The sequence below is a fragment of the Babylonia areolata genome, chromosome 13, assembly GCF_041734735.1.
Source record: "Babylonia areolata isolate BAREFJ2019XMU chromosome 13, ASM4173473v1, whole genome shotgun sequence".
In the NCBI taxonomy this organism is placed as follows: domain Eukaryota; kingdom Metazoa; phylum Mollusca; class Gastropoda; order Neogastropoda; family Buccinidae; genus Babylonia; species Babylonia areolata.
Window position 1 is genome coordinate 25,746,418 of NC_134888.1, and position 25,230 is coordinate 25,771,647.

Consider the following 25,230-nt stretch of genomic DNA (forward strand, 5'->3'; position numbering starts at 1 on the left):
GTTGAAGTAGTGGTGTGTTTCCTGGTCATCTCCTTCTGTGTGGGGGTCTGTGTTTTCTTCCTGGGCCAGTGGTGTGCCTCTGTATTTACCTGGTGACAGGTGAGGGAGTCGTGTATTTGTCTTTGTAGTGTTGAATTAGTGATGTGACTTGTGATTTTTGTTGTCTTCAAGGATAATTAGGTATCTGGAGTTTGTAAGGTTAGGGGGGTGTTTTTATCGGAAATATTTTAATTCCAATATTCTTTTTTATTTCTAGATATTTTGGGGAATTGGTGAATTTGTGTGTTCTGTTTAGGTGTGTTATTTTTCTGTAAATTCAGCTCGGGTTATTTGTTCAAATGTATTTTCTTGATAATGAAAACTGCAGTTTGAATTTTCTTAAACATTTTGTGGTAGTTGAAACGAGATTGTTAGTTTGTGATATTACATCACCGAGTTTTGTTTCCATTATTCGAAACAAGCAGGACTGACGCAAGGCTGAGGGTTTTTTGTTTGTTTGTTTTTTGTTTTTGTTTTTTGTAATGGGTTCTTTTGGAATGTCTGTGGGTTAACCCATTAATTACTGGAGAAATTCATAACAAACGGTTCATGAACTATTCATGTTTATAGTTTGTAGCTTTTTGTGGAAGGGGCTGAATGAAAAAGTTATCCTCTTGCTCCCCTGATTAGTTTGATATCAGTTGCTTAAGGAGGTTGGGGCGCGGGTGGGGAGGTTGGGGTGGGGCGGGTGTGCTCTTTTGAACTTGTAAGAGAGTGTAGTCTACAGAGACTGGGAGGTCATTGTTCCAGATTTTTTCCAGTGACTTTTCCCCTCGTGCCACTGCCTTCAACGGAACTCCAGGATCGACACTGGAACAGTCTTCGTTCCTCTTCCAGTTGTCCTCTTCGGTTGTTCCTCACTCCCGCTCCCGCTCCCACTGCACACACTTCCAGTGCCCCTTTCCCATTCTCTCTCTCGCTCCATCCAACCGTACCCCCCAGGTCTACGAATGGCATCCATCTTCAACTGCCGTGTGAAGTTCGCGCCAGGTGGACTCTGGTAGTGTCGATGTGCTGAACTGGTGCTGCAGTGACTTTGTAATATGAAGGGTTGGAACTGAATTAATTGTTGCTGTAGTTAGATGGGGGGGAAACTTTTGTGTACTTTGATTTATCATGTCTTTATTTCGTTTCACTACAGTAAAGAACAGAGCTGAAATTTTCTGTCAGTGTTTGTGTTGTCGGGACATTAGTCTGGGAAGGGTTGGGGGGTACATGGACGATCCCTTACGGGTTGTGACAGAGACAAAGACAGAGAAAATTGATCACTTTCGTTCACTGTCACTGCCAGTCTGTTGTTAATCAGCAAACAGAAAGAAAACGGTCTATAAACATACCTGACCACTGTCGCATGAACCGCAACTACGATTAAAGGGAAGCAATAAGATTACCTTTGTTAAGACGTGTGTAAAGTTATCTCCCTTAGACTGAACTCAACAGCGAGACGTTTTGTCACTGAACTTTTTTCTTAAATAAATCGACGTAGTCTTCTTTCTCATGGTCATCTCCTCTGTCTTTTCACAGTCTTCATGCAAAGTCTTCAATTTTTTGTGTTTTCACTATGTGATACTACATTCACCGTCTTCATCCAAAGTCTTCAAATGTACGTCTTTTCACTCTATGTGATACCAGATTCACCGTCTTCATTCAAAGTCTTCAATTTTTTGTGTTTTCACTATGTCATACCACATTCACCGTCTTCATTCAAAGTCTTCAAGTGTACGTTTTTTCATTCTGTGATAACAGATTCACCGTCTTCATTCAAAGTCTTCAATTTTACGTCTTTTCACCCTGTGATACCAGATTCACCGTCTTCATTCAAAGTCTTTAATTTTACGTCTTTTCACTTTATGTGATACCACATTCACTGTCTTCATCCAAAGTCTTCAAATGTACGTCTTGTCACTCTGTGATACCAGATTCACCGTCTTCATTCAAAGTCTTTAATTTTACGTCTTTTCACTTTATGAGATACCACATTCACTGTCTTCATCCAAAGTCTTCAAATGTACGTCTTTTCACCCTGTGATAACAAATTCACCGTCTTCATCCAAAGTCTTCAAATGTACGTCTTTTCACTCTATGTGATACCACATTCACCGTCTTCATTCAAAGTCTTCAAATGTACGTCTTTTCACTCTATGTGATACCAGATTCACCGTCTTCATTCAAAGTCTTCAATTTTTTGTGTTTTCACTATGTGATACCACATTCACCGTCTTCATCCAAAATCTACAAATGTACGTCTTTTCACTCTATGTGATACCAGATTCACCGTCTTCATTCAAAGTCTTCAATTTTACGTCTTTTCACTTTATGTGATACCAGATTCACCGTCTTATTTTTGTCATTCTTGTTCCACTACGTTTTCTCTCTCTCTCTCTCTCTCTCTCTCTCTCTCTCTCTCTCTCCCTCTCTCTCTTGTTGTTGTTGTTGTTTGTTTGTTATTCTCCTGATAAGCCTACGTTTTCTCGCTGTCTCACGCTTTCTTGCACATCACTTTACAAGAAAGAGTGGGAAGCGAGAAAGCGTGGTTGTTGTGCTGTCTCACGCTTTCTTGCAATGACAGAAATAAAGGGAGGCGACCCCATGCATCGTTGCAAGATGTGGAGAGCGTTTTTTTTTTCTCTTTTTTTCTTTTTATTGTTTTGTTGTTGTTGTTGTTGTTGTTTTCTTTTTTGTGTGCTTGATCTGGTCATTTTGAATACACTCTCTCTAGCGTTGACTTGATTCACTGCTGCATCAGTGCAGGCGAACTGTCGCATTCGGTCGTTCATTCCAATGCTTTTGGTATTGTTAAAACCACACACCAACCATCAGTAGGTCTGCCTGAATTTCCCTTTTATTTTATTCCTTGTTTTCATCAAGAACGACAACACACAGGCAGCAGATCCAAGCAAAGAACAACAACAACAACAAACCATTCTGATCAGTATAAATGATCCGGTCGAGGTTCACACCAGGCAGTTGGGAAAAGCACAACAGGAACACGGCTGATTTTTCTTGTTCCATGGCTCACCTGTGAGACAGAAGTGGACGCTTCCTTCTCTGTGTCCATCTCTTCGTCGTCCTCAACGCGAGTCAGCTGCTGCAATGGTTGACATTCTCCTTTCTCTCCCTCTCTGTCTTCACCACTAATGCCCGTTTATAAACAGGTGACACGTGAACACGTGATTACAGAGACACCAGATTTCGGAAACTAATCGATAATCTTCTATGGCAAATTTGAAAATCAAGAACATGCATTTATGATATACGTGTTTCTCGTGCTTAGAAATGGCACCAACTACTCAAAACAACCAAATAACCAAAAAGAAGAAAAAAAGACAAAAAAACAACAAAAAAACAAAAAACAAAAACCCAAAACTTTCCTTCCTTTGAAGTCCTGATGTCCCTCTTAGATAGATAGATAGATAGATAGATGTTACTTGTCATAGTGATGCACATTAATTTCGGGTTTTCAAGAGTGTTAGCTAGCTAACCAAATAATCCATTTACACAAATACTGGTGGTGAGGAAGGGGGACGTGGGAGACTGTCAGAATGGACAGAATATAAATAGGAGATGATATGAAACCACCTGGTGTTTTCACCACCATATATGAACCCGGAATTCAACGCTGAACCTCAGGTACAGCCTCGCACAGTCCAGGACATGACCTCCACAGGTATCCAGGTGACTGGTGTCCGTGAGCGATGATGATGGTCATGATGATGATGATGATGATGATAAAAACTTAATAAAGAAGAAGACGACGAAAAAAAGAACAAGAACAAGAAGACCAAGAAGATCAAGAACAAGAGAGGCAGGGCAAAGTTGGCTCTACCCAGGTAGACAGCCTGCTGTGCAAATGAATCTCGCATTTGCAACGACAAAAAGCTTCGATCTTGGTCTCTGACCGAGGACAGGCGCAATAATTATAAGTATCCCTATCACCACCATCATCATAATCATAATCACCATGGGCGCTATATAAGTATCCCCATCATCATCATCAGTGGAGTGATGGCCTAGAGGTAACGCGTCCGCCTAGGAAGCGAGAGAATCTGAGCGCGCTGGTTAGAATCACGGTTCAGCCGCCGATATTTTCTCCCCCTCCACTAGACCTTGAGTGGTGGTCTGGACGCTAGTCATTCGGATGAGACGATAAACCGAGGTCCCGTGTGCAGCATGCGCTTAGCGCACGTAAAAGAAACCACGGCAACAAAAGGGTTGTTCCTGGCAAAATTGTGTAGAAAAATCCACTTCGATCGGAAAAACAAATAAATCTGCATGCAGGAAAAAATACAAAAAAAGGGGGTGGGGGTGGCGCTGTAGTATAGCGACGCGCTCTCCCTGGGGAGAGCAGCCCGAATTTTACACAGACAAATCTGTTGTGATAAAAAGAAATACAAATACAAATACAAATCATCATCATCATCATCATCACCATCACCATCACCATCACCATCATCATCAGTAAAGCGACAGCAGCAGGCCCGTGGTTCACATCATCATGTCGCCCATCATCATGAAGGGCATGACTTGGGACATCCTCCTCCCTCCACGTCTCCTCCCCCCTCCGCCGCCCCGTCCTTGCTGGCACCGTGACGTCACTTCCTGTCCGCGGAAGAAAAACTTGGCGGAGCACTTCCCGCAGTTGTAGTCTCTGAAAGAGGGGGGGAGAGAAGACACACAGGTCAGTGTGTGTGTGTGTGTGTGTGTGTGTGTGTGTGTGTGTGTGTGTGTGTGTGTGTGTTGCTTTCAGTTGACTTTTTTTTTTTTCAAGTGTCCGCTTTCACTGTCATATTTCATTGTCTTCAATCGAAACATGAACAAAGAAAAAGGTGTAAACACATATGATATATACACACTACACTAACACCCCCCCCCCCCCACACACACACACACACACTGCACTTCACTACACTACACGACAATACACTACTACAATACACTACTACACTACACACACACACACACACACACACACACACACACACACACACACACACACAAATAACTAAATAAAGCATTTTTGAAATAAAATATAAGAATAAGGACAACAAAGACAAACAAACAAACAAATAAGCGAATAATTAAATGGATAATAAACAGATGAATGAATAGATACATGAATAAACAGAAAAAATAAATAAATAAACAAACAGATTATACTATTTTTATATTTCAAAAATGAATAATAGGAGAAAAAGAAAAAAGAAGAAGAAGCAACAGCAGCCAACTGACTGGCACTCGGCAGCAGGGATTCCGGGGCATCGTGCCCGGAGACACGGGGAGACAGGGCACTGGATGATAGGCGTGAACATGGGGCACTTCCCCAGCAGCTTGTCAGTCCGCGGCCTGGGGGGAGGCAGGGCGGGCAGGGGGGGCAGGGCAAGACCCGGGAGCAAAGCCAGAGCACCCCCACCAACACCGCCAGCCCCTCCTGCCCTGGCGCTCAGCAGACCGACAAGCGTGCGAAGGTTGGCCAGGGTCGGCTGAAGCCCCACGGCGGCTGCCAAGGACTGGAGCTCTGCCAGTCCTGGAACGGCGGCGGGGGCGGGGGCCTGTGGGACCTGCGGCCGGAGAAGACCCAGCGCAGCCAGAGCGTTGAGGGAGTGGGCAGGAAGAGGAGGAGGAGGTTGGGAGGGTGTGGGGGCAGATGGGCGGGGTGCGGGCTGGATGAGGGCCTCGATGAGGCTGTTGAGGTTCACGTTGGCGTTGGTGTTGGTGGCTGGTTGGGGTGGTGGTTGCTGTGGTTGTGGTCGTGGTCGTGGTTGTGGTTGTGGTTGCGGCTGTGGCTGTGGTTGTGGCTGTGGTTGCTGGCCAAGTATCCCTGATACCAGGGAGTTGAGGACTGAAAACAACACACACACACACACACACACACACACACACACACACACACACACACACAAGTATTCACACACATTATGTGTACACACAATCATGCATCATGTACAAGGGTATATACTGTTTAGATGGACATACCACAACGAAACGTACTGCTGAGAAAAAAAAGGATTTTGAATACTGAAAACAACAACAACAAAAACACAAAAATGTACCAAGATTTTAAAGCTAAAATTCTATTTCTGTCCTGTTTTAAAATCCTATCATTTCAGCATCATGTTATTATGTTATGTTCTTCGGAAGGAAGGCAGCAGAACGGTTAAGATGCGTGAGATTCTGGGTTCAAATCCAGGTCTCGCCCTTTCTCTCAAATTTAAATGGAAAATGAAAAAGAACCCATGGCAACAAAAGCGTTTTCCTCTAGCAAAACAGCAGATGTTGTGTAGCGTATATGGATTTGTCCGAACGAAGTGACGCCTCCTTGTGAAAAAGTGAACCTGAAACTATGTTGTTGCTTTTGTTAGAGAAGTAGAATGGGTGACAAATGCAGATGCTGGTGAACCATGTAACCTAGTTATGTTAGTCCCAGCGATTACAATATCACAACTTAATCACCAGCGTAAAACAGCACAGAGAGTATATCACAGACTGTGCAAAACAGCACAGAGAGTACATCGCAGACTGTGGAAAACAGCACATGGAGTACATCGCAGCCTGTGGAAAACAGCACAGAGAGTACATCACAGACTGTGGAAAACAGCACAGAGAGTACATCACAGCCTGTGGAAAACAGCACAGAGAGTACATCACAGACTGTGGAAAACAGCACAGAGAGTACATCACAGCCTGTGGAAAACGGCACATGGAGTACATCGCAGCCTGTGGAAAACGGCACAGAGAGTATATCGCAGCCTGTGGAAAACAGCACATGGCGTACATCGCAGCCTGTGGAAAACAACATAGAGAGTACATCGCAGTCTGTGGGAAACATCACAGAGAGTACATCGGAGCCAGTGGAAAACAGCACATGGAGTACATCGCAGCCTGTGGAAAACAGCACATGGAGTACATCACAGCCTGTGAACAACATCACAGAGAGTACATCGCAGCCTGTGGGAAACATCACAGAGAGTACATCGGAGTCTGTGGAAAACATCACATGGAGTACATCACAGACTGTGGAAAACATCACATGGAGTACATCGCAGCCTGTGGAAAACGGCACAGAGAGTACATCGCAGCCTGTGGAAAACGGCACAGAGAGTACATCACAGCCTGTGGAAAACAGCACAGAGAGTACATCACAGACTGTGGAAAACAGCACAGAGAGTACATCACAGACTGTGGAAAACAGCACAGAGAGTACATCACAGACTGTGGAAAACAGCACAGAGAGTACATCACAGACTGTGGAAAAGAGGTGAAAAGCGTCAAGGATCGCTGGAAAAAAAACGGAAATTGTCTGAAAACAGACAACCATGAAGGAAAAAAAATAGGTGGATAAATCAATCATTCAATAAATAAATCAGTCAATGCAAAACAAACAAACAAACAACAACAAAAAAACCCCGAAAACCCCCACATAAATAAAGCAATAAAAAAAAAAGGGGGTGGGGGGTGGGGTTAGGGGAGTGGAGGGGGCATGGGAGGGGATGTGGGGGGCGGTCTGGCACAGAATTTCCAGAAGGTGGAGATGCTGTTTGTAGCTTAAAGAGAGAGAGACAGAGACAGAGAGAGAGATGAGTTGCAACAACTGAGTGCTTTAAGTTTGAGGGTACCGGGTTCGAATCCCGGTTACGGCACCTGGTTGGTAAAGGGTGGTATTTTCTTCGCTCTCCCAGGTCAAGAAGAAGATGATGATGATGAAGAAGATGATGATGATGATGACGATGAAGAAGAAGAAGAAGATGATGATGATGATGATGATCATGATGACGATGATGAAGAAGATGATGACGACGACGAAGAAGAAGAAGAAGAAGAAGAAGATGATGATGATGATGATGATGATGATGATGATGACGATGAAGAAGAAGAAGAAGAAGAAGAATGATGATGATGATGATGATGATGATGATGATTATGAACAAGAACAAGAAGAACAAGAGCAAGAATATCAAAAAGAAGAAGATCCACGGCATCAGCACGGGGTGAGGGGTGTGTGTGGAGGTGAGGGGAGGGGGTAGCTGGGGGATCATCTTACTGTCCATCTGGGTCTGCTGTTGAGGACCGGGGGCCGATGGGCCGGTAGGTGGCGCTGGCGGCCTCTGGTGGCACTGCATGGTCACTTCCGTCTGACCCTGGAAGTACATGGCGTTGCAGCCTCCACAGTAGTCGTCCCTGAAACCAGGGCCCGGATCACGTCAGTGGTGTTGAATTTGACACGTGATTATAGTACGTGTCGTGCATACACAGGCCTGCACAGTGGTGTTGTATTTTACATGTGATTAACCCTTTCACTGCCGAGCTCGCATTTATGCACAGGCGTGGTAGAGCACTCATGTCACTGAAAGGTGACCATTCATTGGTCTGTTATCCATGAACCTACTGCTCTTAATGTACGGTGGTAGGATGGGCCATATTTTCTATACATCGCAGGGTGAATCCCCAGCTATTATCAGCCACTGTCTTTTCTGTGTTTATACCACAGGGGAATTTTGTGCTCTAAATTGACTGGCGGTGAAAGGGTTAAAGTACGTGTCGTGTATACACATGTCTGCACAGTGGTGTTGAATTTTACATGTGATTATAGTACGTGTCGTGTATACACAGGCCTGCACAGTGGTGTTGAATTTTACATGTGATTATAGTACGTGTCGTGTATACACATGTCTGCACAGTGGTGTTGAATTTCACATGTGATGATAGTACTTGTCGTGTATACACAGGCCTGGACAGTGGTGTTGAATTTTGCATGTGATTATAGTACGTGTATTGCATACACATGTCTGCACAGTGGTGTTGAATTTTACATGTGATTATAGTACGTGTCGTGTATACACAGGCCTGCACAGTGGTGTTGAATTTTACATGTGATTATAGTACGTGTCGTGTATACACATGTCTGCACAGTGGTGTTGAATTTTACATGTGATTATAGTACGTGTCGTGTATACACAGGCCTGCACAGTGGTGTTGAATTTGACATGTGATTATAGTACGTGTCGTGTATACACAGGCCTGCACAGTGGTGTTGAATTTTACATGTGATTATAGTACGTGTCGTGTATACACAGGCCTGGACATTGGTGTTTAATTTTACATGTGATTATAGTACGTGTCGTGTATACACATGTCCGCACAGTGGTGTTGAATTTTACATGTGATTATAGTACGTGTCGTGTATACACATGTCTGCACAGTGGTGTTGAATTTTACATGTGATTATAGTACGTGTCGTGTATACACAGGCCTGGACAGTGGTGTTGAATTTTACATGTGATTATAGTACGTGTCGTGTATACACAGGCCTGGACATTGGTGTTGAATTTTACATGTGATTATAGTACGTGTCGTGTATACACATGTCTGCACAGTGGTGTTGAATTTGACATGTGATTATAGTACGTGTCGTGTATACACAGGCCTGGACAGTGGTGTTGAATTTGACATGTGATTATAGTACGTGTCGTGCATACACATGTCTGCACAGTGGTGTTGAATTTGACATGTGATTATAGTACGTGTCGTGTATACACAGGCCTGAACAGTGGTGTTGAATTTTACATGTGATTATAGTACGTGTCGTGTATACGCATGTCTGCACAGTGGTGTTGAATTTTACATGTGATTATAGTACGTGTCGTGTATACACATGTCTGCACAGTGGTGTTGAATTTTACATGTGATTATAGTACGTGTCGTGTATACACAGGTCTGGGCAGTGGTGTTGAATTTTACATGTGATTATAGTACGTGTCGTGTATACACAGGCCTGGACAGTGGTGTTGAATTTTACATGTGATTATAGTACGTGTCGTGTATACACAGGCCTGGACAGTGGTGTTTAATTTTACATGTGATTATAGTACGTGTATTGCATACACATGTCTGCACAGTGGTGGTGAATTTTACATGTGATTATAGTACGTGTTGTGTATACACGCCTGGACAAGTCACTGAAATGCGTTCGTGAGCTGCACGCACACAAGAAATAAGAGAGAGAGAGAGAGAGAGAGAGAGAGAGAGAGAGAGAGAGAGAGAGAGAGAGAGAGAGAGAGAGAAGCAAAAACAACAACAACAAAAAACAGCAACAAATAAATGAATAAATGAATACATGAATGAATGAACGAATGAATCAATCAATGAATAAAACAAAAACAAACAATTGGATAAATGAATAAATGACTATTACATAAATGAATGAATAAATACATAAAGAGATAATGAATGAATGAATGAATGAATGAACGAATAGATGAATGAATCAATGAATAAAAAAGATGAATACACGCCTGCGTGGGTTCTCACGAACTCACAACAACACACGCGAAAGTACAAACACACACACAACAACAACAACAACAACAACAACAACAACACACACACACACACACACACACACACACACACACACACACACCAAAACACACACACATACACACACACACACACACACACAATAACAACAACAACATACACACACACACACACACTCACGCACACACACAACAACAACAACACACACAACAACAACACACACACAACAACAACAACAACAACAGCAAAACACACACACACACACACACACACACACACACACACACACACACACACACACACACACACACAGGTAGGTATACCTGCAGGTGGCGGTGGGCAGGACACACACACACACACACACACACACACACACACACACACACACACACACACACAGAGACAGGTAGGTATACCTGCAGGTAGCGGTGGGCACGGCAGGACAAGAGCTGACCTCACATGGTCTCTTCAGACACCGAACCCTAGTCTTGCCGTTGGGACAGCCACTGTCTGCACACAGTCCCCCACTCTCTCTCTCTCTTCATCCTCGCTTCCTTTTACTGATCAGTGCTCCTAACTTTCCTTATTAAACTTTTCTTTTACCTCACTGTCATTGTCGGCTGACACAGTCCCTGAAGACAGACCTGTTGGTCTGCAACGTGCGTTGGACGCCTCTTGTCAAATGGGAGTCTTACTTTACAACCGATAGTTGTGTTGTTTTTTAAAAATTAACTTTCGCTATTTGTCCCTCCCTCACTCACTCACTTATTCACTCATTCACTCGTGCTTGTTCTTGTTCTTGTTCATCGCTCGCTCACCCACTGAAGTACTGACTGATTGATTCCATCACTCATTGGTTGACTGATCTACTAACTGACTGATTCCATGACTGATTGGTTGACTGAATAACTGATTCCATGAGTGATTGGTAGACTGATCTACTGACTAACCGATCCCACGACTCATTGGTTGACTGATCTATTAACTGACTGATTCCATGACTGATTGGTTGACTGAATAACTAACTGATTCCATGACTGATTGGTTGACTGAATAACTAACTGATTCCATGACTGATTGGATGACTGATAAAATAAGTAACCGATTCAATGACTGATCGGGTGATTGGTCTACTGACTGGCTTATTTCAGGACTGATTGGTTGACTGATCTACTGACTGACTGATTACATGTCTGATATGTTGACTGATCGAATAACTGACTGATTCCTTAACTGATTGGTTGACTGATGTACTGACTGAATGACCCCATGACTGATTGGTTGAGAGATCTACTAACTGATTCTATGACTGATTGGTTGATTGATCTACTGACTGACTGATTCAATGACTGATTGGTTGACTGATCTACTGACTGACTGATTCCATGATTCATTGGTTGACTCATCAACTGACTGATTCCATGACTGCTTGGTTGACTCATCAACTGACTGATTCCATGGCTGATTCACTGATCAATTGATGGACTAATTGATTCATTTCATGACTGACAGATTGAACAAGTGACTTATTCCATGGCTGACTGATTTATTGATCAATTGACTGGTTGATTCGATGACTGATCGAATGATTCATTGGCTAATTGATAGATGAATTGACTGAATGGTTAATTCCTTGGCTGGTTGATTGGTTGATTAACTAATTGCTTGATTTATTTACTGACCGAATGATTTGATACCGAATGATTCCGTCATTGTTTGCTTCATTCATTTCATGTCTTATTGATTGGATTCGTTAACTGACCGATTGATCAATCAAATTGCTGATTCCTGGAACGACTGAGTGATTGCTTCATAGACTGAGAGACTGCTTCAATGACAGATTCTTTCTTTGATCTGATTATTTAATGACTGACTTATTTACGGACTCTTTGAGTGATTGTTGATTCATTAGCTGACTGATGGATTAATCGATCGATTGGTCGATTGATTCATTGAATAAATAACTGATTGATTGATTCATTCACTGAATAAATGCATTAATGAATGAATCTTCTGTGTCAAGTGAATACACTCAATACCTGTAACTAGCCTCTTCCACATGCTATTATTACCCATAGCCTATTGCTGCTGGTGCTACTGCTGCTATCGACACAATACGGCTGCAGCAGTTGACATTATCAGCAGAGGTGGTAATTTGAGGAGTACAATGGGAGAGCAACAGTTCAGGTTGCTGTGTGAGTGTTGCCTTGGCGAAACGGTAGCAGCAATGACCGGTCTATTTCCGTCTTTCTTTGCGTTTGGTTGGCAGGTCTGATCTCTCTGTTGCTGGTGTGTGTGCGCGTGTGTGTGTGTGTTCGTAAGTCTGTGTAAGACTACGTAATTCGGTGCAACAATGTGCATGGCATCTTATTCAGTATCATCCCCCCTCTACCTTACCAAACGAAGCATGCTAAAACAAAAACATCTTATTCAGTACCATCCCTCTATACCTTACCAAACGAAGCATGCTGAAACAAAAACATCTTATTCAGTACCATCCCTCTATACCTTACCAAACGAAGCATGCTGAAACAAAAACATCTTATTCAGTACCATCCCTCTATACCTTACCAAACGAAGCATGCTGAAACAAAAACATATTATTCAGTACCATCCCTCTATACCTTACCAAACGAAGCATGCTGAAACAAAAACATCTTATTCAGTACCATCCTCCTATAGCTTACCAAACGTAGCATGCTAAAACAAAAACATCTTATTCAGTACCATCCCCCCTTTACCTTACCAAACGAAGCATGCTGAAACAAAAACATCTTATTCAGTACCATCCCTCTATACCTTACCAAACGAAGCATGCTGAAACAAAAACATCTTATTCAGTACCATCCCCCTATAGCTTACCAAACGTAGCATGCTAAAACAAAAACATCTTATTCAGTACCATCCCCCCTTTACCTTACCAAACGAAGCATGCTGAAACAAAAACATCTTATTCAGTATCACCCACCTATACCTTACCAAACGAAGCATGCTAAAACAAAAACATCTTATTCAGTACCATCCCCCTATACCTTACAAAACGAAGCATGCTAAAACAAAAACATCTTATTCAGTACCATCCCCCTATACCTTACCAAACGAAGCACGCTAAAACAAAAACATCTCATTCAGTACCATCCCTCTATACCTTACCAAACGAAGCATGCTGAAACAAAAACATCTTATTCAGTACCATCCCTCTATACCTTACCAAACGAAGCATGCTGAAACAAAAACATCTTATTCAGTACCATCCCTCTATACCTTACCAAACGAAACATGCTGAAAACAAAAACAAAACAAATAGAACACAATAAATTAACAACAACAACAACAAAAACTCGACACTAATTTTATCGAAACAACTTACTCTGTGGGGGCTTAGGGGGAGGAGGAGGAGGAGGAGGAGGGGCCGCACCACCACCAACAGTGCCTCCACCCCCTTGCTGGGTCGTCGCTCCAGATGACGACGGTACGCTAGCACCCGCACCGGTACCGGTACCGGTACCCGCACCCGCGTTGGGTGCACCTGCACCGGAAGCCAGATTGGGGTCAGGGCCCGGGGTGGGACTGGGGTTGACGCTGGCCCCGGGCTGAGTGCCTGAGACTGGGGGTACTGGCTGGTGTGTGTGGGTGTGGGTGTAGGTGTGGGTGGGGGTGGGGACAGGGTTGGGGGAGGAGAAGGGGTCCGCCACGAGGCTGGCGATGTCGATGCTGCTGATGAGGCTGTCCAAGGTGGGGTTGGAGCCTGGCTGGGCCACGCTGTTCAGGGCGCTGGACAGGTCCAGTGAGGCACCTCCCCCTCCCCCGGTCAGCAAGGCGGTGGGGTCTGCAACAGAGGAGTCCGCGGTCCTTCTTATGGGCTACAATGAGGTATTCATATTTAGTTCTGTTTTGGCATACACACACACACACACACACACACACACACACACACACACACACACATATATATATATATATATATATAGAGAGAGAGAGAGAGAGAGAGAGAGAGAGAGAGAGATTGTCGACCATCACGCTTTATCACAAATGACGTAATGACGTGATCCAACCTTTTTATTGAAACGTAGTGTCCCAATGTCCACACTGCGTTACCTGTTCCATAAATTATATATATATATATATATATATATATATATATATATATATATGTATATATGAGATGGAGTCTCCCGTCGGTGTGTGTCCTCATATGGGAGAAGAGGCCGATTCTGGATGCCTGGATGCGCAGCACTTCCCACAGGTGTTGCAAGGGAAAACGTCTCCAGAAGTTGAGCCCTGCTTCCTTCGCTCCCGCTTCTCCTTAATGGCCAGCGTTCTCTTGTTTTCAGACGTCTTTATGCCACTAGAGCACAGCATCCTCCAGCGAGAGCGGTCAAGGCCATCAGTTTCACTCCATTTACCACAGGGAACGGATCCGACATGTCAGTATTTTCCTGTTTTCTCGCCTGCATGCCATCGTGGAATGACGCCATCAGCTGGATTATGCTCTCTGGGCAGCCAATCTTTAGGAGGATCTTTCACAGACCACGGCGGTTCACTGTGTCGAAGGCCTTAGTCAGGTCTACAAAGACCATCTGGAGCTCCTTGTTCTGCTCACGGCACTTCTCTTGCATCTGGCGTGCGGCAAACACCATGTCACATGTTCCCCTGCCTGAGCGGAAGCCGCACTGTGCTTCAGGGATGACTGTGTTGGAGACATGTTCAACCAGCCTGTTCAGTATGATGCGGGCGAAGATCTTGCCGGCGATGCAGAGGAGAGAAATTCCACGGTGGTTATCGCAGGATGTTTTGTCTCCCTTCCGTTTGTAAATGTGGACAATTGAAGCATCCTTGAAATCCTGGGGGACCTACCCTCTCTCCCAAATAGACTGGAACAGGGCGGTCAGCTTGTCTGTTAGCACCTCGCCTCCATACTTGTAGATGTCAGCCTGGATTCCATCCGCTCCTGGTGCTTTTCATGACTTGTCAGCTTCAGGACCTTCCGAGTCTCGGCCTTGGTGGGAGGAGCAGCTAGCGAGTAGCTGTGGGAGGGCTGCAATTACCTTGTCAGATATGGACTTTGGCAGTCTTTATCGGAAATGTGATCCTGATGCCGTATATGCAGTGTGTTCAGGAGCTTGGAGATTCCAGTCGTTCTCGTCAAACCAGTCTTTGTGGCTCCTCTGTACAAAGCCGAGTGTGTCAGCTGCTGCTGTGTACACAGCATCTCTAAAGGTGCTCTAAACCTCTTCTACATCAGTCGATGCAGGAATTTCTTGGAGAGCTGCTTGGATTTGCTGCTGCAGCACGTCCTTGCTGATGGGGAGGCAGTGGATGTTCAGCTGTCTAGGGGATTTCTGCCTGGCTGGTTGGAGCTTGCGTGCAAGTCTGATGTTCATCTTGCTGCATACCAGGCGATGGTCCGACCAACAGACTGCTCTTCTCATGCAGCGTGTAATGGAAACATCACCTCTGTCCTCTGCCAGACAATCACATAGTCCAGCATGTGCCACTGCTTGGAGCGGTGCTGCATCCATGTGTTCTTGTACTTGTCTGCTTGTTGGAAGAGGGTGTTGGTGATGGTCAGTCCATGCTGCGTGCAGAGCGAGAGCAAAAGCAGTCCGTTGGAGTTGCACTTGCCATTGCCATGCTGTCCTAGGACTTTCGGCCACGAGAAGTCCACGCCGACGCGGGCACTGAAATCCCCAAGGATGATCAGCCTGTCCTTTCTGTCTACCGCTGAAACTGTGCGGCTGAGCTCCTCGTAGAAACCTTCTTTGATGTCATCAGGTTTGGTCATCGTCGGGGCATAGCAGCTGATGACTGTGGAGAAGCAGTCCTCGGACAGCTTCAGACGCAGGGTCATCAGCCTATCGTTTATCCCAAGCTGTCATGCAAGTTTGGTTTGTATGGCAAAGCCCACGCCTGAGGTTTTTGGGGTGCCATCTAGCTTCCCAATGCAGTAGAAGGTGTAGCCCCCTCCAACTTCCTCCAGCTGGGTTTCACCGGCAAACCTGGTTTCGCTCAGGGCTGCTATGTTCACCTGGTAGCGATCAAGCATTCTAGCAATGAGCTCTGTGCGCCTTTCTGGTCTGTCGTCTCTGTTCAAAAGGGTGCGAACATTCCGTGCACCCAGAGTCAGGGCATAACTTCTGGTTCTTTTATTCTGTTGTTTTCGAACGCTAGTGTTGGATGTCAAAGTAGGTGTGGTTTCCTACTAGATAATAGGTAAGGCAGGCAGACTTTGTTTAGGGATCCTTTTATCTCCCCTTCCTCGTGTGGGGAGAGCAGTGCTGTCCCTAAGAAGGGCTGCTCTGACGCTGTGGGAGGATACGGGCGCCACATCTGCCCCAGTCTACGGTGGACGTCCATCACCTCACAGCCGCCTGCGTGCAGTCGTGACTAGGAACTGCCAGCAGCATCCTCTGCCTGTCCCCGTTACCACTTCTCCATCGCCACAGGGTTTGGGAAAGCTGGGTGTTGAAGGGCTAGCTCGTCGTCCCGACATTAGCCTGGTTGCCCAACCAGCACAGGTGACTTTTTTTTTTAGTGAAGAGGAGTTGTGCAATCCCTTCCCCACTCTCTCGCCTACCGACGCTCAAAGTCCCCCAGATGCAGATACTGCCACGTGCAGAACGGCCTCGGCAGGTGCAGGTTTTTTCCTCGGAGTTCCATCTCCTAGGAGGACTTCCAGCCAAGGATAAGAGCCCCCCCTGCGCTTTGGTCATCCTCTTCCGCCTTCACAGCCGTTGGGAAAGATTTCCTCCTCCGCCTGATCCGTTGTTGGGAGACTTCACATGCGGCAGGTAGTACTGGGTTACATGGTGCCAGTAGCAAGGGCTATGCCCCTGACTTGACACAGATACATACATACATATATATATATATATATATATATATATATATCTCTGTGTGTGTGTGTGTGTGTGTGTGTGTGTGTGTGTGTGTGTGTGTGTGTGTGTGTGTGTGTGTGCTTATTCTTTGTTTCTTCTTCCTGCTCAACCCAACGATACTATTCTTACACTTGTGTGTGCGTGCGTGCATGTGCGCACGCGTGTGCGTGTGTGTGATGTTTCATTTCTGTCTGTGTTAAACCATCATTACTACATATGTTATTATCGGTTTGTATTAGTTGGAGAAGACCCTGTTTCAGGGTGGCGACTGGATGGGAAAAAAAGTGTACCAGTGCTCTATCATCCTCGGACATAAAGAATTATGTCTTGTCTTGTTTTGTCTGGCCCTGCCCTGCCCTGCCCTGCCCTGTATTGTCCTGCCCTGTCCTGTCTTGCCCTGCCCTGCCCTGCCCTGCTCGTCTTGTCCTGCCCTGCCCTGCCCTGCCCTGTCCTGTCTTGCCCTGCCCTGTCCTATCTTGCCCTGCCCTGCCCTGCCCTGCTCGTCTTGTCCTGCCCTGCCCTTGCCTGCCCTGCCCTGTCCTGTCCTATCCTGCCCTACCCTGTCTTGTCTTGTCTTGTCCTGTCCTGTCCTGCCCTGCCCTGTCCTGTTTTGCCCTGTCCTATCCTGCCCTGCCCTGTCCTACCCTGTCTTTCTTGTCTTGTCCTGTCCTGCCCTGCCCTGTCCTGTCTTGCCCTGTCCTATCCTGCCCTGCCCTACCCTGCCCTACCCTGTCTTGTCTTGTCTTGCCCTGCCCTGTCTTGTCTTGTCTTGCCCTGCCCTGTCTTGTCTTGTCTTGCCCTGCCCTGTCTTGTCTTGTCTTGCTGGCCCATCCCTGCCCTGCCCTTGCCCTGCCTTGTCTTGTTCTGTCTTGTCTTGTACCTGATCCGAAGATTCCGTTGAGGATGTTCTGGCCTGCTCCTGAGCTGACGGAAAAATCGTGGACACACTGGTTCGACACATCCACGTTGTTGACCCAAAACTCGGCTTCACACGCATCGCCGCACTGATAGTTCCTGGAGAGAAAAAAAATGGACATGAATGAAGGAAAAATCACAACTGCTGATCTGTTCGTGATCTTGACATCCTCTCCTTTCACACACACACACACACACACACACACACACACACACATGCGCACGCACGCACACACACATGCACACGGACACACACACATGCACAAGCACACACAGAGCCTAATCAAACTTGGTTAATTATAATAAAACCAGGTTCGAATCCCATCATACTGCTGTACCCAAAATGAATTGTTATCGTATTGATGTTGATCAAATCATTCTGGTTGCTGTTCTCATATAGATGTTGACCAGATCACCACCACCACCACCATCACCACCACCATCATCACCACCACCACCATCACCATCATCATCAACACCATCATCACCACCACCAGCACCACCATCACCACTACCACCGTCACCACCGCCACAGGGCCACTGACTTGCAGACGGTGTTGGGGATGTTAGGGCAGGACACCAGGCTGCAGGGCAGCAGAGGACAGGTGTGAGTGTGGGTGTGGCAGTGTCTGGCACTCAGCAGGGGCGGCTTGGACTGCTTCAGCACCGAAACACCCCCTGCACACACACACACACACACACACACACACACACACACACACACACACACACACACAAGAAACTAATTCTTTTTAAAAGGCAGATGTCTGATCTTCACATCATAAACCAAACGCACTGTTCTGGCCTTGAGAGCCTACCATTGGATGTGTGTAAAAAGAAAAGAAAAATCTAATAAAACACTCGCACCCACACACGCGCGCACACTGACACCAGAATGCAGATGAACACACACACACACACACACACACACACACACACACACACACACACACACACATCACTATCCCCCCCCCCCCTACAGAGAGAGAGAGAGAGAGAGAGAGAGAGAGATTATTACCGTCACTGTATGAAGACAGTTACATCAAGCATCCCCAAGGCTTACTTTAATTAATGATTTATCTGTCTCCCAGTCAAGACCAGTTAGAAGTTTGATTCATCGATTCCGTTTGAATGCCCTACGAACTAAATTTTGCAAAAAATATACAGTGTCTGTGCGGAAAAGAAGTCAAGAGACATTGAGAGATGTGTGTGTGTGTGGGGGGGGGGGGGATGTGGGGGGATAGATATCTTTCTTTAATTGTTATTGTTACCTGTTTTCCACAAACTATTTCGTCATTCTGACGTTAACCATATAACAAAATGATATATATGCACATTTCGCAAAAACAGATGTTGGCATGCCGCATTCTTTACTGACACTCAAGAGTCTGTTATAAAGTGTACAAAGCATACCTTTCCTCTTGTGTCCTGCGATGTATGTGCATGGTTACACACACACACACACACACACACACACACACACACACTCGCGCGCGCGCACGCATGCACACTAAAATGTTGGAATGGAATGGCTGCTAATAAGTTACTGTGTACTTTTTGTCACATTGTAAGCATGCACAACGTGTGGGGATATCCTTTCATATTCTGTGTTATTGCAGGGCATGAAAAACAGTGTATATTTAATTTCATCGTTTTGTAACATTTCACATATGCCGAAAAACAAAATCGGTGAAAATTTACTGAATGTAATCTGATTCTTAATATGCAACATACAAAATAAACCAACACAACTCAACATTACACACACACACACATATATATATATATATATATATATATATATATATATATGTGTGTGTGTGTGTGTGACTTTTTATAATTCCATTTGAGCTGCTTCTCATGATAGGAACAGAAAGGACAGAAGAAGAAGAAATCAGAAAAAAAAGAAAGAAGAAGAAAAAAGCAATCTTGTGTCCAGCAACGAAGAAGAAGTAAACTGAACGACGAACATAAAATAAATCAGCCCTCAACTCCTCAACATTAATCGCGCAAGTAATTTACGTCATACAAATGACACGTCATTACTGACGCAACTTCCGTTCGTCGTCCAACTGTCGCGCTGTCAGGAATTGGCAACGAGAGCGTGCATGCCTCGGAATTGAAAAGAGACTTTGTTCGTGTGGCTAGAAAACAATGGTGAACTGGCAATGCGGCTTGGTGGATCTAATGACTTGTCTGCCACTGTTTTGACTCACTTGTGTAAACAAAGTGAGTCTATGTTTTAACCCGGTGTTCGGTTGTCTGTCTGTGTGTCTGTGTGTCCATGGTAAACTTTAACATTGACATTTTCTCTGCAACTACTTTGTCAGCTGACACCAAATCTGGCATAAAAATAGGAAAAATTCAGTTCTTTCCAGTCATCTTGTTTAAAACAATATTGCACCTCTGGGATGGGCACAAAAAAATAAAGAATGAAGCCTAATTATATCCAAACTGCATTTACTGTTATATTTATATTTTGTGTATTCTCTACACTTGGAACTTTGATCTCATATTCTGACCCAGCAACTAGAGCAGTCATTATTATCATTTTTTGTTCAAACAGGAGCTTCTTTTGCTAAGCATGGAAGTTTTATTTATTTGCAAACGTTTTGGTGCAGATAGTAAAAAATGGAAATTACTCAGTAATTAATGCTAGGGGAGTTAATTTGCTTTAAACTGATCTTTCTCATCTTAAACATTACATTTTGAAATTATACTCAATACAAAAAAGCTTGGATTTTTTTAAAAAGTGTATCACAAGTGAGTCTTGAAGGCCTTGCCTCTCTTGTTTTTTTTGCCTGACCACGTTTCCTTTTCTGCGGTTTATCAAGCGTGCAGTGCTCTTGCTGTCACGTTGCTTGCGTGTCTGCTTGCGCTGTTTTGGTGTTAAATCAACCTGGAAAAATGTGTTTTAAATTAAAATTTTGTTGGTAAGTTCTGCGTTATACCGAGCGTACAAGTTCTTTCCCCACGAACATTGCTGCACAGTTGTTCCTGAAATCGATTTTGATTCGTTTTTTTCTCTCTCTGCTTTGTTGAATGTTTTCATTGTACGGTTGGTGTTTGTTTATTCATTATATTCATTCATTCATTATATATATATATATATATATATCTGACGAGTCCACAAAGGAGGGAAATGAGTCTTATCAGGCGAAAATCTCTCGCGATGTTTATATATATATATATATATATGTCCGTCTGTCTCTCCCTCTCCCTCTTTCTCCCCCCCCCCCTCTCTCTCCCCCCTCTCTCTTTATCTCTCCATCCTCTCTCTCTCTCCCTCCTTCTCTCTCTCTCTCTCTCATTGTCAGCCATCTGTCCCTCCCCTCTCTCCTTATTTCTCCCCCCCCCTCTCTCTCTCGCTGTCTGTCTCTCTCTGTCTTTCCCTCTCTCTCCTCCTCTCTCACAGTCCCTTCTCCCTCCCTGACCCCCTCCCTCTCTGTCTCTCTTTCTTTTTCCCTCTCCTTCTATTATCTGCCCATCTATTTTTTCTCGACCTCTCTCTCGTCCTCTCTGACTACTTTACTCACCAGCCTCTCTTCCTATTCCCCAAGCAACACTTCACACTGTTCTTTTCATGTTGCATGCCCTGGATGCAGTTTTTACATGAGCTTTTTTCATGAGCTTTGTTGACCTTTTTGTTTTCTTTGTTGGTGTGTGTGTTGCATTTTGACATACCAGTAAACGCCCTTGATGAAGACCAGTGGTCGAAACCGGTCGGGCATGTGAGAAACTGTTCTGTTGTTTTCCTTTTTTTTTATATTGTTATATATATATATATATATATATATATATATATATATATATATATATATACATACATACATATATATATATATATATATATATATCACGAAGACATATATATAGATATATATGTGTGTGTGTGTGTGTGTCCCATTCCTACCCTCCATTCACAGCCACACCCGGTTTCGTCCGTCGCAGTCTCAGTAGGGGCAGTCCACACTGGAAACTAAGAGAGGGTAAGTCACCAGGAGGCCGCACACCAGACTAGACCCTGCATTGTTGCTATACTCACTTAAGTGGTGTTCAGCCGTGCCTGATCTGATCCATCATACGCAGGACACCACCTCCCGAGCCCATTGCTAACATCAGTGATCACCTTGTTGCGGACACAAAGCCAACGACCCCTCTATAGCGGAGACCGCCTCCACGTTCCTTTAACGACAGTCCTCTATGGTTCTGGTTTTTCATACCAAGGGGGGGGGGGGGGAGATGAATGATTTAATGTTTTGTATCTTGTGTTCAAATTTTCGTTTTTTGATATTTACGCGTGTGTTCTATTTGTAAACGCCCAGGGCTTATTTTCAAGATAACGCCTAAATGCACTTGATAATAATAATAATAATAATAATAATCTCCCGGCACTGTGACACCGTGGATCTTCATAACAACCTAACTCAAGCATGGAAGTGGAGGGAGATTGAAAGTGACATCAAAATGAGAGCAAAGCATGAAATAAGAAAAAAGAGGGAGAGAGGGAGGAGTTTTGGGAGTGGGGGTGTTGATATTTCGTGTATATGCGAATTCGTCAAATATTTTCGTTGTCGACGTTCCTACCCATCCGTCCCATCATCGGCACCGTTTCATCGGCATAACTCCCATGCCGCTCATTCCGAAATCCGCAAAACCGTCAAGTCTGAATGCCATCTTATTCACCATGGGAACGTGGCAGAGCAGTACTAACAGATAGAGCCTTTCTAGTATCCTGCACCACCCACCTCCCCTACTCCATCTGGAAATGTACAGTTCGTGTTATATCATTCATACAACAACTTGCTGTAATATACTCCAGACATACATATTTATGTGTGTCACTCATGTGTGTCACTTCGGACAAAAAAATTGTTGTCGGAAAATATTTTCGTCGTCGACTTTTGGAAAAATCTGTTTGATTAATGGTCCCTTAAATTCACGTGTGTGTGTGTGTGTGTGTGTGTGTGTGTGTGTGTGTGTGACGATCCCTCTCTCTCTTTCTCTTCTTGTTTTCCCCCCTCCTCTCTCTCTGTGTCTCTCTCTTTTCCTATTTTTCTCTTTCTCTTCTTGTTCTCCCCCCGGCCCCCCTCTCTTTCTCTCCCTTTTTCTTTCTCTTCTTGTCTCCCCCCTCTCTCTCTGTGTCTCTCTCTCTTTTCCTATTTCTCTCTTTCTCTTCTCTCCCCCTCCTCTCCCTCTCTCTCTCCACCCTCTCTCATTGTCTCCAACGTGTCTTTCTTCTCTCTCTCTCCCCCCCCCCTCTCTCTCCCTCCCTCTCTCTCTCCACCCTCTCTCATTGTCTCCAACGTGTCTTTCTTCTCTCTCTCTCTCTCCCCCTCTCTCTCACCACCCTCTCTCATTGTCTCCAGCCTTTCTTCTCTCTCTCTCTCTCTCCCTCTCTCTCCCCCTCTCTCACTGTCTCCAGCGTGTCTTTCTTCCTTACCTTCAAACTGCAGGCAAACAAGGATGAGAAAGACGACAGTTCGTCCCATGATGCTTGATGTAGCCATGGTTACTGCCGCCACAACAAGATGGCGAATTTGTCTTCAATCTTCAAGCTCACTCTACTCCAGCAGCAACTAACATCAGCATCCGATTCCGACACACTCAAAAAGGTAAATGAAAGGAAGAAAGCAAACCACTGATAAAAAAAGGGTATAAAATAGCAGACACTGTAAAGGCTCGTATCATAGATTTGATGCCAGTCTCAAATATTGAAATGTCTCGTGTTTTGGGTCAAGACCCAGTCACCTTTGCCTCTGCGTTGTTCTTGTGCGGACACTTTGTGGTTGACAAATATAAAGCTCCTGAAAAACAAAATCGTTTATCAAAGGGTGTATTCATTGAACTAATGATAATGATGAAGATAACAATAACAATGGTAATTATAATGATAATTTGAATTAGACTGGCTGAGGTCGTCGAGCATGCAGACGAGGGATTAATGACTGCATGGTGTTCGTGTGTATGTGTGTGTGTGTGTGTGTGCGTGCGGATACGTGTTTGTGTGTGTGCGCGCGCGCAAATACGTATGTGTGTGTATGTGCGTGTCTGTGTCAATGTAGAGGGGGTAGTTAATATTTCTTTCCCTTCCTTTCTTTCCTTTTATCCTCTGTTCTAATTTCGACGGAAAGAATTTCTTTCTTTTTTTTCACCACCATGTTTTGCAAAAAGCTAGCGAGTTTTGATGTTGAAGGATATCTGTGGCAATGTTACCTCTCGAATTGGCGGACAGGTTTGTATAAAAACCAGTAAGATGGTTAATGTTAAGTGAAACAATTTAAGAAACAACAAAAACTAAATCTAAATTTTGATTCAATATCGCAAACTACGGACCTAAATGGGACTACGAACATAAATTGTTGGGTAGATAGACAGGCAGATGTATTTCTTCATCATATTTTTTCTGGAGCATAACATGAGACAATAACGATAGAGTGATAGGTGGACACACAGAAAGATGTGGACAGACAGATACAGCCTGTTGTGTAAATGACTCCGTGTATGCAAAGCGTTTGGCTTCTGACCTACAATAGACAATTTATAACTATAAGTATCCTTTACAATCTTCATTAACATTATATATACCTACATGATCGTACACAAAGAAAGTTGAGATCTTTCATACCCGTGCAAAAGAACAAGGTGATCACATATAAATATAAATGCATAAGTGTATACAGTAGCATAATGATAGAAATAGCTAAAATATAAAGGAAGAGAATACATAAATGCATAAACATTCCGAGCAATCTCGAGCTCGGATAACGCTGGCTACCTTAACAAGGTACATACTTCCTCCCTTGGTCTATCAAATCTGACCATTCAATCAGTCACTCAGCACATCAAATCGATCAGCCACACAACAATCAAACAATCGTTCAAAACCTGTCAAAGAAAAGCAGAAGAAGAAGAAGAAGAAAACAAAAAGCCAGGCCTTTTGCCCTTACCTTTCTCGGAGAGCGGTAAAGAGGGGACAACTCCCAGCCGCCCTTCCACAAAAAGCTGAAGTCGTGTGGATGATAACGAAAGGAATAATGTGACACCAGAAGAAGACACAAGATGTCGACTTGAGAGGGAGCAG

General features: G+C 44.4%; 1 protein-coding gene across 1 annotated transcript; it reads right to left on the reverse strand.

Moving 5' to 3' along the window:
• Nucleotides 1–2,863: 2,863 nt before the first annotated feature.
• On the reverse strand, nucleotides 2,864–25,230 carry LOC143288891 (uncharacterized). Its single transcript, XM_076597553.1, has 9 exons — nucleotides 25,097–25,230; nucleotides 23,590–23,953; nucleotides 18,692–18,824; nucleotides 18,112–18,245; nucleotides 13,724–14,182; nucleotides 10,770–10,863; nucleotides 8,078–8,214; nucleotides 5,269–5,878; nucleotides 2,864–4,687 (listed from the first exon to the last, which is right to left on the reverse strand). The coding sequence occupies exons 2-9, from the start codon at nucleotides 23,654–23,656 to the stop codon at nucleotides 4,525–4,527; spliced, it is 1,797 nt and encodes a 598-aa protein (XP_076453668.1). The 5' UTR covers nucleotides 23,657–23,953; nucleotides 25,097–25,230; the 3' UTR covers nucleotides 2,864–4,524.

Bases quoted from the DNA above. Each gene is read 5' to 3' on its own strand.
- LOC143288891 (XM_076597553.1), bottom strand. From the start codon at position 23,656: ATGGCTACATCAAGCATCATGGGACGAACTGTCGTCTTTCTCATCCTT. The intron at 18,825-23,589 runs GTAAGGAAGAAA...GTGTGTGTGCAG, and splicing joins TGTTTGCCTGCAGTTTGAAG to GGGGTGTTTCGGTGCTGAAG. The intron at 14,183-18,111 runs GTACAAGACAAG...CCTCTGTTGCAG, and splicing joins CAACGGAATCTTCGGATCAG to ACCCCACCGCCTTGCTGACC.